The sequence below is a fragment of the Cervus canadensis genome, chromosome X, assembly GCF_019320065.1.
Source record: "Cervus canadensis isolate Bull #8, Minnesota chromosome X, ASM1932006v1, whole genome shotgun sequence".
Lineage (NCBI taxonomy): Eukaryota > Metazoa > Chordata > Mammalia > Artiodactyla > Cervidae > Cervus > Cervus canadensis.
The window spans coordinates 146,178,273-146,192,989 of NC_057419.1; the positions used below are offsets into that span (position 1 = coordinate 146,178,273).

Genomic DNA, 14,717 nt, shown 5'->3' on the forward strand with positions numbered 1-14,717 from the left:
TAATATGGCAGGTCTAGATGAGCTTATCTAGGGATAAGAGAGTGCAGAACCAATCCCCATGGGAAGTCAGCATTTAGAGGTCAGCTAGCAAAGGAGGATTCAGCAGGGAGACAGAAGGAGCAGCCAGACCTGTAGGAGTGTTTCCAGAAGGAGGGTTATTTAGCTGTGTTGAGTACTCTTGAGAGATCAATTGAGGTGAGAATAGAGAAGTGAATACAGAATTTTTCTATGTAGAGACTGTCGGTGATCTTCACAGGCATGGTTTTCTAGAGTGTTGGGAGCAAAAGCCAGATTATAGGAAGCTGAAGAACTACAAGGAGATAGAGATGCAGTGATAGTGTGTAAATGATTTTAAGAAATGGAGCAGTACCTGGAGCATGTTAGAGGGTCAGATAAGGCTTTTTTGAAAAACATTAATTTATTTTAATTAGAGGCTAATTGCTTTACAATATTGTAGTGGTTTTTGCTATACATTGACATGAATTAGCCATGGGTGTGCATGTGTTCCCCGTCCTGAATGCCCCTCCCACCTCCCTCCCCATCCCATCCCTCAGGGTCATCCCAGTGCACTGGCCCTGAGCTCCCTGTCTCATGCATCACACCTGGACTGGTGGTCTGTTTCACATATGATAACATACATGTTTCAGTGCTATTCTCTCAGATTATCCCACCCTCGCCTTCTTCCACAGAGTCCAAAAGTCTGTTCTTTACATCTGTGTCTCTTTTGCTGTCTTGCATATAGGGTCATCGTTACCATCTTTCTAAATTCCACATATATGTGTTAATATACTATATTGGTGTTTTTCTTTCTGACTTACTTCACTCTGCATAATGGGCTCCAGTTTCATCCACCTCATTAGAACGGATTCAAATGCATTTTTTAATAGCTGAGTAATATTCCATTGTGTACCACAGCTTTCTTATCCATTCATCTGCCGATGGACATCTGGGTTGCCTCCATGTCTTAGCTATTGTAAACAGTGCTGCAGTGAACATTGGGGTACATGTGTCTCTTTCAATTTTGGTTTCCTCGGTGTGTATGCACAGCAGTGGGATTGCTGGGTCATATGGCAGTTCTATTTCCAGTTTTTTAGGAAATCTCCACACTGTTCTCCATAGCGGCTGTACTAGTTTGCATTCCCACCAACAGTGAAAGAGCATTCTCTTTTCTCCACACACTCTCCAACATTCATTGTTTGTAGACTTTTTGATAGCAGCCCTTCTGACCGGCCTGAGATGGTACCTCATTATGGTTTTGATTTGCATTTCTCTGATAATGAGTGATGTTGAGCATCTTTTCATGTGTTTGTTAGTCTTATTTGGAGAAATGTCTGTTGAGTTCTTTGGCCCATTTTTTGATTGGGTCATTTATTTTTCTGGAATTGAGCTACAGGAGCTGCTTGTATATTTTTGAGATTAATTCTTTGTCAGTTGCTTCGTTTGCTATATTTTCTCCCTTTCTGAAGGCTGTATTTTCACCTTATAGTTTCCTTTGTTGTGTAAAACTTTTAAGTTTAATTAGGTCCCATTTGTTTATTTTTGCTTTTATTTTCATTACTCTGGGAAGTGGGTCATAGAGGATCCTGCTGTGATTTATGTCGGAGAGTGTTTTGTCTATGTTTTCCTCTAGGAGATTTATAGTTTCTGGTCTCACAATGAGATCTTTAATCCATTTTGAGTTTATTTTTGTGTATGGTGTTAGAAAGTGTTCTAGTTTCATTCTTTTACAAGTGGTTGACCAGTTTTCCCAGCACCACTTGTTAAAAGAGATCGTCTTTTCTCCACTGTATATCTTTGCCTGTCAAAAATAGGTTGTCCATAGGTGCATGGATTTATCTCTGGGCTTTCTATTTTGTTCCATTGATCTATATTTCTGTCTTTGTGCCAGTACCATACTGTCTTGATGACTGTAGCTTTCTTTGTAGTATAGTCTGAGGTCAGGCAGGTTGATTCCTCCAGTTCCATTGTTCTTTCTCAAGATTGCTTTGGCTATTTGAGGTTTTATGTATTTCCATACAAATTGTGAAATTATTTGTTCTAGTTCTGTGAAAAATACCATTGGTAGCTTGATAGGGATTGCATTGAATCTATAGTTTGCTTTGGGTAGTATACTCATTTTCACTTAATTGATTATTCTGATCCATGAACATGGTATATTTCTCAATCTATTTGTGTCATCTTTGATTTCTTTCATCAGTGTTTTATAGTTTTCTATATATAGGCCTTTGGTTTCTTTATGTAGATTTATTCCTAAGTATTCTTTTTGTCACAGTGGTGAATGGAATTTTTCCTTAATTTCTCTTTCTGTTTTCTCAGTGTATAGGAATGCAAGGGATTTCTGTGTGTTAATTGTATATCCTGCAACTTTACTATATTCATTAGTTAGCTCTAGTAATTTTCTGGTGGTGTCTTTAGGGTTTTCTATGTAGAGGATCATGTCATCTGCAAACAGTGAGAGTTTTACTACTTCTTTTACAATCTGGGCTCCTTTTATTTCTCTTTCTTCTCAGATTGCTGTGGGTAAAACTTCCAAAATTATGTTGAATAGTAGTGGTGAGAGTGGGCACCCTTGTCTTGTTCCTGACTTTATGGGAAATGCTTTCATTTTTTCACCATTGAGGATGTTTGCTGTGGGTTTATCATATATGGTTTTTATTATGTTTATGTATATTCCTTCTGTGCCTGGTTTCTGGAGGATTTTTGTCCTAAATGGATGTTGAATTTTGTCAAAGGCTTTCTCTGCATCTATTGAGATAATCATATGGTTTTTATCTTTCAATTTGTTAATGTGGTGTATCACATTGATTGATTTGTGAATACTAAAGAATCCTTGCATCCCTGGATAAAGCCCACTTGGTCATGATGTATGATCTTTTTAATATGTTGTTTCTGTATGATTCTGTTTGCAAGAATTTTGTTGAGGATTTTTGCATGTATGTTCATCAGTGATATTGGCATGTAGTTTTCTTTTGTGGCATCTTTGTCTGGTTTTGGTATTAGGGTGATGGTGGCCTCAGAATGAGTTTGGAAGTTTACCTTCCTCTGCAGTTTTCTGGAAGAGTTTGAGTAGGATAGGTGTTAGCTCTTCTCTAAATTTTTGGTAGAATTCAGCTGTGAAGCTTTCTGGTCCCAGGCTTTTCTTTGTTGGAAGATTTTTGATTCCAGTTTTGTTTTCTGTGCTTGTGATGGGTCTGTTAAGATTTTCTATTTCTTGGTTCAATTTTGGAAGGTTATACTTTCTAAGAATTTGTCCATTTCTTCCAAGTTGTCTATCTTATTGTCATATAGTTGGTAATAGTAGTCTCTTATGATCCTTTGTATTTCTGTGTTGTCTGTTGTGATTTCTCCATTTTCATTTCTAATTTTGTTGATTTGATTCGTCTCCCTTTTTTTTCTTGATGAGTCTGGCTAATGGCTTGTCTATTTTATTTATCCTCTCAAAGAACTAGCTTTTAGTTTTGTTGATTTTTGCTATATTATCCTTTGTTTCTTTTTCATTTATTTCTGCCCTAATTTTTTTTGTTGGTTTTGTTTTTTCCTTTATTTTTATTAGTTGGAGGCTAATTACTTTACAATATTGTAGTGGTTTTTGCCATACATTGACATGAATCAGCCATGGATTTACATGTGTTCCCCATCCTGAACCACCCTCCCACCTTCCTCCCCATCCCATCCCTCTGGGTCATCCCAGTGCACCAGCCCTGAGCACTTGTCTCATGCATCCAACCTGGACTGGCAATCTGTTTCACACTTGATAATATACATGTTTCAATACTATTCTCTCAGATCATCCCACCCTCACTTTCTCCCATGGAGTCCAATCAAAACCTCAGTGAGAAAAAAAAAAAAAACAAAAAAAAAAGCAAAAAAAAGCCTCAATGAGGTACCATTACATGCCAGTCAGAATGGCTGCTATCCGAAAGTCTACAAGCAATAAATGCTGGAGAGGATGTGGAGAAAAGGGAACCCTCTTACACTGTTGGTGGGAATGCAAACTAGTACAGCCACTATGGAGAACAGTGTGGAGATTCCTTAAAAAACTGGAAAAAGAACTGCCATATGACCCAGCAATCCCACTCCTGGGCATACACACCGAGGAAACCAGATCTGAAAGAGACATGTGTACCCCAATGTTGATCGCAGCACTGTTTATAATAGCCAGGACATGGAAGCAACCTAGATACCCATCAGCAGACGAATGGATAAGAAAGCTGTGGTACATATACACAATGGAATATTACTCAGCCATTAAAAAGAATTCATTTGAATCCGTTCTAATGAGGTGGATGAAACTGGAGCCTATTATACAGAGTGAAGTAAGCCAGAAAGAAAAACACCAATACAGTATTCTGCCCTGATTTTTATGATTTCTTTTCTTCTACTAGCCCTGGGGTTCTCATTTCTTCTTTTTCTAGTTGCTTTAGGTATAAAGTTAGGTTGTTTATTTGATTTTTCTCTTCTTTCTTAAGGTAAGCTTGTATTGCTAAGAACCTTCCCCTTAACACTGCTTTTACTGAGTCCCTTAGGTTTTGGGTTGTTGTGTTTTCATTTTTGTTTGTTTCTAGGCATATTTTGATTTCTTTTTTGATTTCTTTGTGATTTGTTGGTTATTCAGAAGCATGTTGTTTAGCCTCCATATGTTTGTATTTTTAACAGTTTTTTTTTCTGTAGTTGACATCTAATCTTACCACATTGTGATCAGAAAAGATGCTTGAAATGATTTCAATTTTTTTGAATTTACCAAGGCTAGATTTATGGCCCAGGATGTGATCTGTCCTGGAGAATGTTCCGTGTGCACTTGAGAAAAAGGTGAAATGCATTGTTTTGGGGTGAAGTGTCCTATAGATATCAATTAGGTCTAAGTGGTCCAATGGATCGTTTAAAGTTTGTGTTTCCTTGCTAATTTTCTGTTTAGTTGATCTATCTATAGGTGTGAGTGGGGTATTAAAGTCTTTGACTATTATTGTATTACTGTTGATTTCCCCTTTCATACTTGTTAGCATTTGCCTTACATATTGCAGTGCTCCTATGTTGGGTGCCTATATATTTATAATTGTTATATCTTCTTCTTGGATTGATCCTTTATCATTATGTAGTGTCCTTCTTTGTCTCTTTACATGATCTTTATTTCACAGTCTATTTTATTTGATATGAGTATTGCTACACCTGCTTTCTTTTGGTCTCCCTTTGTGTGAAATATCTTTTTTCAGCCCTTCACTTTCAGTCTATATGTGCCCCTTGTTTTGAAGTGGGTCTCTTGTAGACAGCATATATAGGGGTCTTGTTTTTGTATCCATTCAGTCAGTCTTTGTCTTTTGGTTGGGGCATTCAACCCATTTACATTTAGGGTAATTATTGATAAGTAGAATCCCTTTGCTGTTTACTTTGTTGTTTTAGGTTTGAGTTTATAAACCTTTTCTTTGTTTCCTGTCTAGAGAAGATCCTTTAACATTTGTTGAAGAGCTGGTTTGGTGGTGCTGAATTCTCTCAGCTTTTGCTTGTCTGTAAAGCTTTGATTTCTCCTTCATATTTGAATGAGATCCTTGCTGGGTATAGTAATCTGGGTTGTAGGTTTTTCTCTTTCATCACTTTAAGTATATCCTGCCATTCCCTTCTGGCTTGAAGAGTTTCCATCGAAAGATCAGCTGTTATCCTTATGGGGATCCCCTTGTGTGTTATTTGTTGCTTTTCCCTTGCTGCTTTTAATTTGTGTTCTTTGTGTTTGATTTTTGTTAATTTGATTAATATGTGTCTTGGGGTGTTTTGCCTTGGGTTTATCCTGTTTGGGACCCTCTGGGTTTCTTGGACTTGGGTGGCTATTTCCTTCCCCATTTTATGGAAGTTTTCAACTATTATCTCCTCAAGTATTTTCTCATGGCTTTTCTTTTTGTCTTCTTCTTCTGGGACTTCTGTGATTTGAACGTTGGGGCGTTTAACATTGTCCCAGAGGTCTCTGAGGTTGTCCTCATTTCTTTTAATTCTTACTCCTTTTTTCCTCTATGCTTCATTTAATTCCACCATTCTATCTTCCACCTCACTTATTCTATCCTCTGCCTCAGTTATTCTACTGTTGGTTCCCTCCAGGTGCTATTGACCTCAGTTTTCATTATTCATTATTGATTGACTCTCTTTTATTTCTGCTAGGTCCTTGTTAAATATTTCTTGCATCTTCTCAATCCTTGTCTCTAGTGTATTTGTCTGTAACTCCATTTTGTTTTGAAGATTTTGGGTCATCTTTACTGTCATTATTCTGAGTTCTTTTTCAGGTAGACTCCCTGTCTCCTTCTCTTTTGTTTGGTTTGGTGGGCATTTATCATGTTTCTTTACCTGCTGACTATTCCTCTCTGCCTTTTCATTTTGTTTAGATTGCTGTGTTTGGGGTGGCCTTTCTGTAGGCTGGAAGTTTGTGGTTCCTTTTTATTGTGGAGGTTCCTCCCTGTGGGTGGGGTTGGACTAGTGGCTTGTCAAGGTTTCCTGGTTAGGGAAGTTTGCATCCATGTTCTGGTGGGTGGAGCTGGATTTCTTCTCTCTGGACTGCAATGAAGTGTCCAGTAGTGAGTTTTGAGGTGTCTGTGGGTTTGGTGTGACTTTTTGCCCCCTGTATATTAATGCTTAGGGTTATGTTCCTGCATTGCTGGAGAATCAGCGCGGTATGTCTTACTCTGGAATTTGTTGGCTCTTGGGTGGAGCTTGGTTTCAGTGTAGGTATGGCGGCTTTTGGATGAGCTCTTGTTGATTAATGTTCCCTGAAGTCAGAAGTTCTCTGGTGTTCTCAAGTTTTGGATTTAAGCCTCCTGCCCCTGGCTTTCAGTCTTATTCTTACAGTAGCCTCAAGACTTCTCCATCCACACAGCACTGATGATAAAACATCTAGGTTAATGGTGAAAAGATTCTCCACAGTGGGGGACACCCAGAGAGATTCACGGAGTTGCATGGAGAAGAGAAGAGGGATGAGGGAGACAGAAGTGACCAGGAGGAGAATGGAGGGAGTCAAAAGAGGAGAGGGCAATCTAGCCAGTAATCAATTCCCCATGTGCTCTCCACAGCCTGGAATACCCAAAGAGATTCACAGATTTAGGTAGAGAAGAGAAGGGGGAGGGAAGAGATAGAGGTGACCTGTGGGAGAAAAAGGCGAGTCTAAAGGGGAGAGAGGAATCAAGCCAGTAATCACACCCCTAAGTAAAAACGGGTATGGAAGATTAGATTGTTAAAGGTACAAAATTGATAACAAATAACAAAAAGCAAGGATTAATAATCTAGAGTAGAGGTTAGACTCTCAAAAAACAATATTAAAAGTACTAAACAAAAGCACAAAAATTATAAAAAATATATATGTGGAATTTGCTTTAAAAATAGAGTATTTTTTTGCAAGGTAATGGTAGATTATAAAAATGAAAATTAAGGGAGTAATAAAGAATTTAAAAATAAAAAATTTTTAAAAAGTTAAAACATGTTAATAGTAAAATATATCTAGGAATTTGTCTGGAGCTGCTGAGGGCAGTGTGGGGTCAATTCAGTTTCAGATAGTTCCTTGTCCCAGCTTATATTTCTTCTCAAGGTCTATAGGCCCCTTCCAATGCTTAGTCAGTGCTAACTACAGGGTTTTAATCTGTTGCACCTGTAACTTTTAGAGTGGCTCCCTGTTCTTTCTTTATTTTGGCATCTTCTGTTTGTCTGTAAGTCTCTTCAGTGTCTAATTTCCGCCCTGACAGAAGGAGGTGAAGGTGGTCAGTTATTTAGGCTCACTTGTTCAGTTATGTTGTGGGGAGGGAGGAACATGGCAAACAGATATCACTGGCGTGTGTGGGGAGTGCTTGCAGTGTATGTACCACACTGGGTTTGCCCCAGCTCGCGATGGCCTGTGCTTTCCCAGTCTACACTGCTCAGGCTCCAGGTTGCTCTGCAGGGGAACTGTCCAAAGCAGGCCCTGCGTTTTGTGCCCTTCCCAGGTCCAAGCAGCTCAGGTGACCAGGTTCTTAGTGAGCGCACTGTCCCATGTGGGCTGTTCATCTTAATCTCCTCCCTGGTCCTGGTGCCTTGGTTTCCCGGGTGCACTGTGAGAGCACCATCTCAGGTGTGCCGTGTGTCTCCTCTGGGGGGTTGATGTTAGGCTGTGATCCTCCTGGCAGATGTCAACTGTCCAGGATCCCAGGAAGATGTGGTTAGCAACTGGGAGCCTGCTCACAGTTTGGTGGAGGATGCCGTCTCTGGGACTGAGATGGCCCCTCGCCTTCAGGCTATGGCTGTTGCACTCCTGCCTCTCTGCCTCCGGAGGGTGAGGGGCCGGTCCGCAGCCAGCCAGCTCTCTTTTGGTGATTATTCAGTCTTTGTTCTGTGGGCTGGCCAGGCTGTGCATTAGGTTAGAACTTTTTGTGGGGAAGTTCTCTCTCTCTCTTTTTTCCTCTCTCTGGCTATCCCATGGTTTGGGTTGCTATCTCACCTTAGCTCCCTCAGATTGCCCTCAGGGCATTCAGGCCCTGTCCTTACCCTAAGCAATGCTGCCCGCACCTCCCTGTTCAGCACCTCCTCGCTGCTGGCAGATGCGAGCATCTGGGCTACTTCTTCCACTGGCAGTTGCAGTTAGGCTTGTATTCTGTGGGTTTTCTTTTTCTTTCTCCTGGTTATGTTGCCCTCTGAGATTCCAAACTCCCCACAGACCCGCCAGTGAGAGGGTTTCCTGGTGTTTGGAAACTTCTCCTCCTTCACGACTCCCTCCCCGGGATGGGTCTCCATCCCTGACTCTTGTCTCTCTTTTTTTCTATTATATTTTGTCCTACCTCCTTTCATAGAGAATGGACTGCCTTTCTGGGTGCTCGGTGTCCTCTGCCAGCGTTCAGAAGTTGTTTTGTGGAAGTTGCTCAGCATTCAAATGATCTTTTGATGAATTTGTGGGGGAGAAAGTGGTTTCCCCATCCTATTCCTCCACCAGTTGAGGCTTTTAGAATCAAGGGATATAATGTATGAGCGAGTCATTTGGAAATTAAGACATGCTACTACATATGTGTTTGGAGAAACCCAGGAAGAAGATGGCTGAGAACACAACCCTGGAAACACTTTCATATAGAGAGTGAAATGAAGAGACCTCAAGAGGAGTTCAGCTCAAGAGACAGATGAGCACTTCTGTATAGTGTCCTTCTTACCAAGGACATTCCAAGAGGGAATCAGTGGATTCCCTCACCTCAATATAATTGCTGTGTTTCACAAAATGTGGTCCTGTGAATCACCTGCATCTAGACTGGGTTGGCTTAAATGTTCAGGGCCCTACCTCAGGCCTACTTGAATCAGAATTTCAGATTATACCAGGGATTTGAAGTTTTAATAAGGGATTCTCACTCTGCCACCCAGGATGACTCTGGCTTATTGGATGAAATGGAACATGTTAACAAGTAGCATTAGGTTGAAGAGTTAGTTGAAGAATAGGAAGACATTTGTTCATCCCTTTTATAAGTTTATGGCATTAAATAAGAGAAACCTGACTGTTCTATGGGGAAAGATAGTATAAATTCATAAACGTGAGGAAAATATGGGCAGACCTCTTTTTATTGAAGTATGCTATATTGTGCTTCATGGATATTGCCTTTTTTTTTAAACAAATCAAAGGTTTGTAGCAACTCTGCATTGAACAGGTCTGTCAGCATCACTTTTCCAATGATATTTTGCACATTTCGTGTTCCTGTGTAACATTTTAATAATTCTTACAATATTTCAAACTTTTTCATTTTATTTGTTATGGTGATCTGTGATCAGTCATCTCTGATGTTACTACTATGACTTGCTGAAGGCTCACATGATGGTTAGCATTTTTTAACAATTAAGTATTTTTATTTAAGACATGTATATTATTTTTTTAGATATAATGCTATTGCACACTTAGTAGACTACAGCATATTATAAACATATCTTCTGTATACATTGGGAAAGCAGAACATTCATATTACTTGTTTTATTGTTATATTTGCTTTATTGTGGTAGTCTAGAACTGAATCTGCATTATCTCCGAGGTATTACTATAGTGTTAAACTCATACTGTATTTTTTTTTGAAATATTTTGTTTATAAAAGATCTTACAATAATTTATAGAACCATTCCTCTCTTGTGGAAGATTTGGGTTATTTTCACTTTGTTTCTGTGATGTTTAATGCCTTCATAGTAGAGGCAGTATACAGTATATAGATAAAATTGTGGGTTCTAGAATCATATTTCCTCAGTTTAAATCACAACTTTTGCCACTGTAATTTTAGTTCTGTAATTCTGGATAAATTATCTAAGTCATCTATCCTTAAGTTTCCTCATTTTACTGTAAGTGTCATAATAGGGTATTAATTTAATTGATGTAAGGATTAAATGAGTTAATAAATGTAAAGTGCTTAAAATTGTGCCTGGTATATAGTAAGTACTTAATAATATGGGATATTATTGTTGATAATACATGTATTTGTGAATCTAGATTCTAACTTTTATTGAACTATTTCCCTAGGATAAAATTTTCAAGATGAGATCACTTCATTAAAGGATGAAGATATCTTTTTGTCCCTTTGCCATCTATAGTCATTGCTTTTCAGGGGGTGATATCTGTGCTGTATAATTTGCAAATGCAGCCTATCTATCAGTGTAATTGTGTGTATATGTATGTATCATGTGCATTGCATTGTGTATACACACACATATACATAAAAGTATATATGTGTATCCATTTGATTTGTCTCTATATTTGAATGCACATCAGTGTGTTTTAGGCTTGTACAAGACTGTGACCCTGTTAAGTCTGTTCAATATTGTCTCCAGATGGATGTTGGTAAATGATAGTAAGTTACTTTTGAAAGATTATGTCAAAGAAATATTCTAAGTCTTATGTGTCTTTTTTTTTTTTTTTTGATAGATTGAAGCCATGGCCATTCTTTTTGCTGTCGTTGCCAGGGGAACCACTATCCTTGCCAAACATGCTTGGTGTGGAGGCAACTTCCTGGAGGTGACAGAGCAGATTCTGGCCAAGATACCTTCTGAAAATAACAAACTAACGTACTCACATGGCAAGTGAGTTCTGCTCTGTGTGGGTAGCGGGTAAAAGAAGTGAATTATATTATTATACTCAGAACAGTAGAAAACTAGAAAAGCAAGCTTCTCAGTAGATAATTTGAATAAGCTGACAGAACAATAATCTTTACCAGCTTAGAAAATGTCTGGTTCTATTAATTTTAAATTTAACTAAAAATTATTTTATTCTGTCACCTAAGTGATACTCGTATTTTAAAGAACAATATGGAAATGTTAGATGTAAAAGTGACTCTGCTATAGAGCTCTAGGATATGTAAAACTTGATATAGTTATGATAAATAATAATTATTTGTTCATTCTTTCTGTAAATATTTACTGAGCATTTGACTGTCACCAGACACTTTGGTGGTGCTGGAGATACAAGAAATTACTCAGTATTTGTCCTTGTTGTTTAAAGGAGGTTATAGTTTAATGAAGTAGATGGTCAAATTCATAGATAATTATAGTAGAGAGTAGAAGGTAGTGGGTAGGGGGGTGGTATTCCAGGTAGAAGGAACAGCTGGTAGAAAAGTATGGAGACATGAGCTCATAGTGCATATTTAGCGAACTTTGGGTGATTCTCTGTGACTGGTGCCCAACATCATGAAAATAAAGCTAGAGAGATTGACAGAAGAGAAGTCCTATAGGGCCTCATAGGCCATGTTAAGGGGTTGTACATTGCACAATGGGCAGTGGGAAGGCATTGAACATTTCCAGCTGGGGTATGACATGGTAAGATTTTGCTTTAGAAAGATCACTGTTGTGGCTGGTTGGAGAATGAATTGAAGGGGGCATAGGTGGGAAATCTTAGTAATCATAAATATTGCCTCAGCCTTCCTCCTTAATACTTAAAAAATCTTTTGCTACCTAACTCATCCTAATTTCTTTAGACCCTATCTCAGGAGGAGGTCCTTGCTGGTTTCCAGAACTAACTCCTTGTATCATTTAGGATTTAGTGTAAGCTACTGCAACAGAGAGATCCTAAAAGACCGTGTTAATTTATGAGATAACCCAGAGATGAGGACTTTGGGACTGTTGGAGTGGCTCTGCCAGTTTTAATTAGTGCCTTCCAATTCTGGCCAAGGCAGCTTCTTCAGTTCTGGTATTTTTTAAGGTACAGTCCAGAAGTGGCTGATAGTATTGTTCACGACATCATTATGTAGCTGACCTAGCTGGAAATGGAGACTAGAATTTGTCATTTGTAGCTATGTAGCCATGTGCTCAGCTAAAACTCCATTACTCTGGAAGAAGTTATAGGGTATCAGGAGACAGCTCACAATCTTCCAGTCTACTGTTCTGGGCCTCCAAAATATTTGGATGTACTCTTCTTCCCAAAGAACACACTTCCTCTCTGCAGGAAGTGGCCCCCAAAATTTATCTTATCGCTTTGTCCAACTCCAGGTCCAGACAATCTGGATGATACGGTCCTCTCCATCATACCCAGGGGTGACTCCTGTGGCCTATTGACATGTAGATGTCACTGCTTCCCAGCAGGATTCAAATAACTACCCCACAGCAATTTCAGAGACTCCTGTTCTGACCCAGGAGTGGTTCTGCTTTGCTGGAAGAATTTCTTCATCTTTTCTCCCTTTGTTCTCCCGGAGACTCTTCCTGGTACATTATCCTCGGTGGCCACGTCCAAAATGGGTATTAGTGAGTTTGTCATCTTTGGGAACTGTACAGGTTCTGTAGTCTACTACTTGCTGGTGTAGTTTAGGGTCTGAGAAGTTTCCTGGGGGTTAAATGACCCCAGTTGCTTGTGAGTATGGCTTTAGGGTTTCTTAAAAAATTTGCTGGGCTTAACAATCGTGTTTCTAGTCAGTTCCCAGGAAAATGCTCAAGGAAAGCATGTGTCATCTTTTTAGAGGCAAGACTGGGAAGCAGGGTATGTACTTTCTACTCACATTTTATCAGGCAGAACTTATCACATAGCCATATCTAACTCTAAGGGAAGATAGACTATGTAATCCAGTGAAAATGTGGTTATACTGCAAGAAAGCAGTGTTACTCATCTGCTATGTCTTTCTACCTGCACCCTTACCCAGTCCTACCTGGTCTCATTTGGAGTAAGTATCCATCACTGAGTTGTTTCTTTCTTTTTAAGCTTCTACCTTGGTTTCTTTCCTATAATCATGTTCTGTCATCCCAATCAAAGATATCTTTTATTTTAGTCAGTTCAGTTCACTCAGTCATTTCCGACTCTTTGTGACCCCATGAACTGCAGCACGCCAGGCTTCCCTGTCCATCACCAACACCCGGAGCTTACTCAAACTCTTGTCCATCGAGTTGGTGATGCCATCCAACCATCTCATCCTCTGTCATCCCCTTCTCCTCCCACCTTCAATCTTTCCCAGCATCAGGGTCTTTTCCAGTGTTATTACTATATACCAAAAGAAAAAGTTCCATTTTACTGTATGAAAATCATTTCTTCCTGAAATCTGACCTTCTTGCTATTTCTTTCTTTCATTAATAGCATCACCAGTCATTCAGCTGGCTGACCTTAAAACTTCAGAATCACATTTGACTTCTTCACCAAATCTTTGCCATTCTGCTACAAGAGGTATTTCAGTCTCCTCTCTCCACATTCATCATAGTATTTGTTCAGGCATTCATTGTTTCTCATTCCTAATGACCTCCTTCTAACTGGTTTTTTGGCTTCCCTGGTGGCTCAGTCGGTAAGGAATCCACCTGCAATGCAGATCACCTGCAGCACAGGAGACACGGGTTTGATCCCTGGGTCAGGAAGATCCCCTGGAGAAGGGAATGGCAACCTACTCCAGTATTCTTGCCTGGAGAATTCTATGGACAGAGGAGCCTGGCAGGCTGCAGTCCATGGGGTTGCAAAGAGTTGGACACGACTGAGTGACTAAACCACAACTGGTTTTTCTGCTTCTAGTTTGTCCCTCCTTAAATCTGTATTCAACATTCCTAAGATGATACTTTCTTGCTTAAAACCCAAACTAAGCCTTCATTATTTTGTCTATTTCTGACTTTTCTATCTTTGTCTCTATAGATATCTTTGTCATTCCCAGACCTATCTATGTTATTTTAAGCGTTGGTATATTTTTTTTTTTTCTTTATTTTGCACCTTGGAATGTCCTTCCCCTCCTAGGCCCCCTGGTACATTTTTGCTCATTTTACAGGTCCCAAATGAAATACTTTCTAATTTTCACTTTAATCCTTCTAAAAGGGTGATTCTAATAATGTCCCTTCCTTCAGCAGGTACTCAGGGTAAAGTGTCTTAACACAACTTGAAAAATTTCTCAAAATCTGCCTCTTCTGGCTTCATCTCTCATTACTTGAGCCCTCAGTTTTGTTCTTCAGCCATACTTAGCTATGTGCATATCAATTCTGGGTTCGTTCTCTCTTTCTAGCCTCTGCAATAGCTGTTACTTTTTCAAAATTTGAGTTAGTCTTCCTGTTTCCTCTTCTATAAACCTCTGAAAACTCCAAGACTGTGCCAGGTGCCCCATTTTTGTGTGTCTCCATCATATCCTGTGTTTATCCATTATAGCACTTCTGACACTGTGTTATAATTGCAATCATCATTTTTTGTCTCTGTCCCCTGACTATAGGCTCCTTGATGGCAACAACTATACGTCATTACCTCCTATGGTTTTTGCCCCAAGGTACTGCCAAGTGTGGTTTTGTTGTTGTTGTTCAGTCACCAAGTTGTGTCCGAC

General features: G+C 39.3%; 1 protein-coding gene across 2 annotated transcripts in view; it reads left to right on the forward strand.

Moving 5' to 3' along the window:
- The window catches only part of VAMP7 (vesicle associated membrane protein 7), a 75,884-nt gene that overhangs the window by 5,857 nt on the left and 55,310 nt on the right, over positions 1 to 14,717 (forward strand). For both annotated transcript variants that reach the window (XM_043459154.1, XM_043459152.1), the window contains exon 2: positions 10,880 to 11,034. In XM_043459154.1, coding sequence (XP_043315089.1) covers positions 10,889 to 11,034 — 146 coding nt within the window. In that variant the 5' untranslated portion in view covers positions 10,880 to 10,888. The remainder of the gene's footprint in view (positions 1 to 10,879; positions 11,035 to 14,717) is intronic.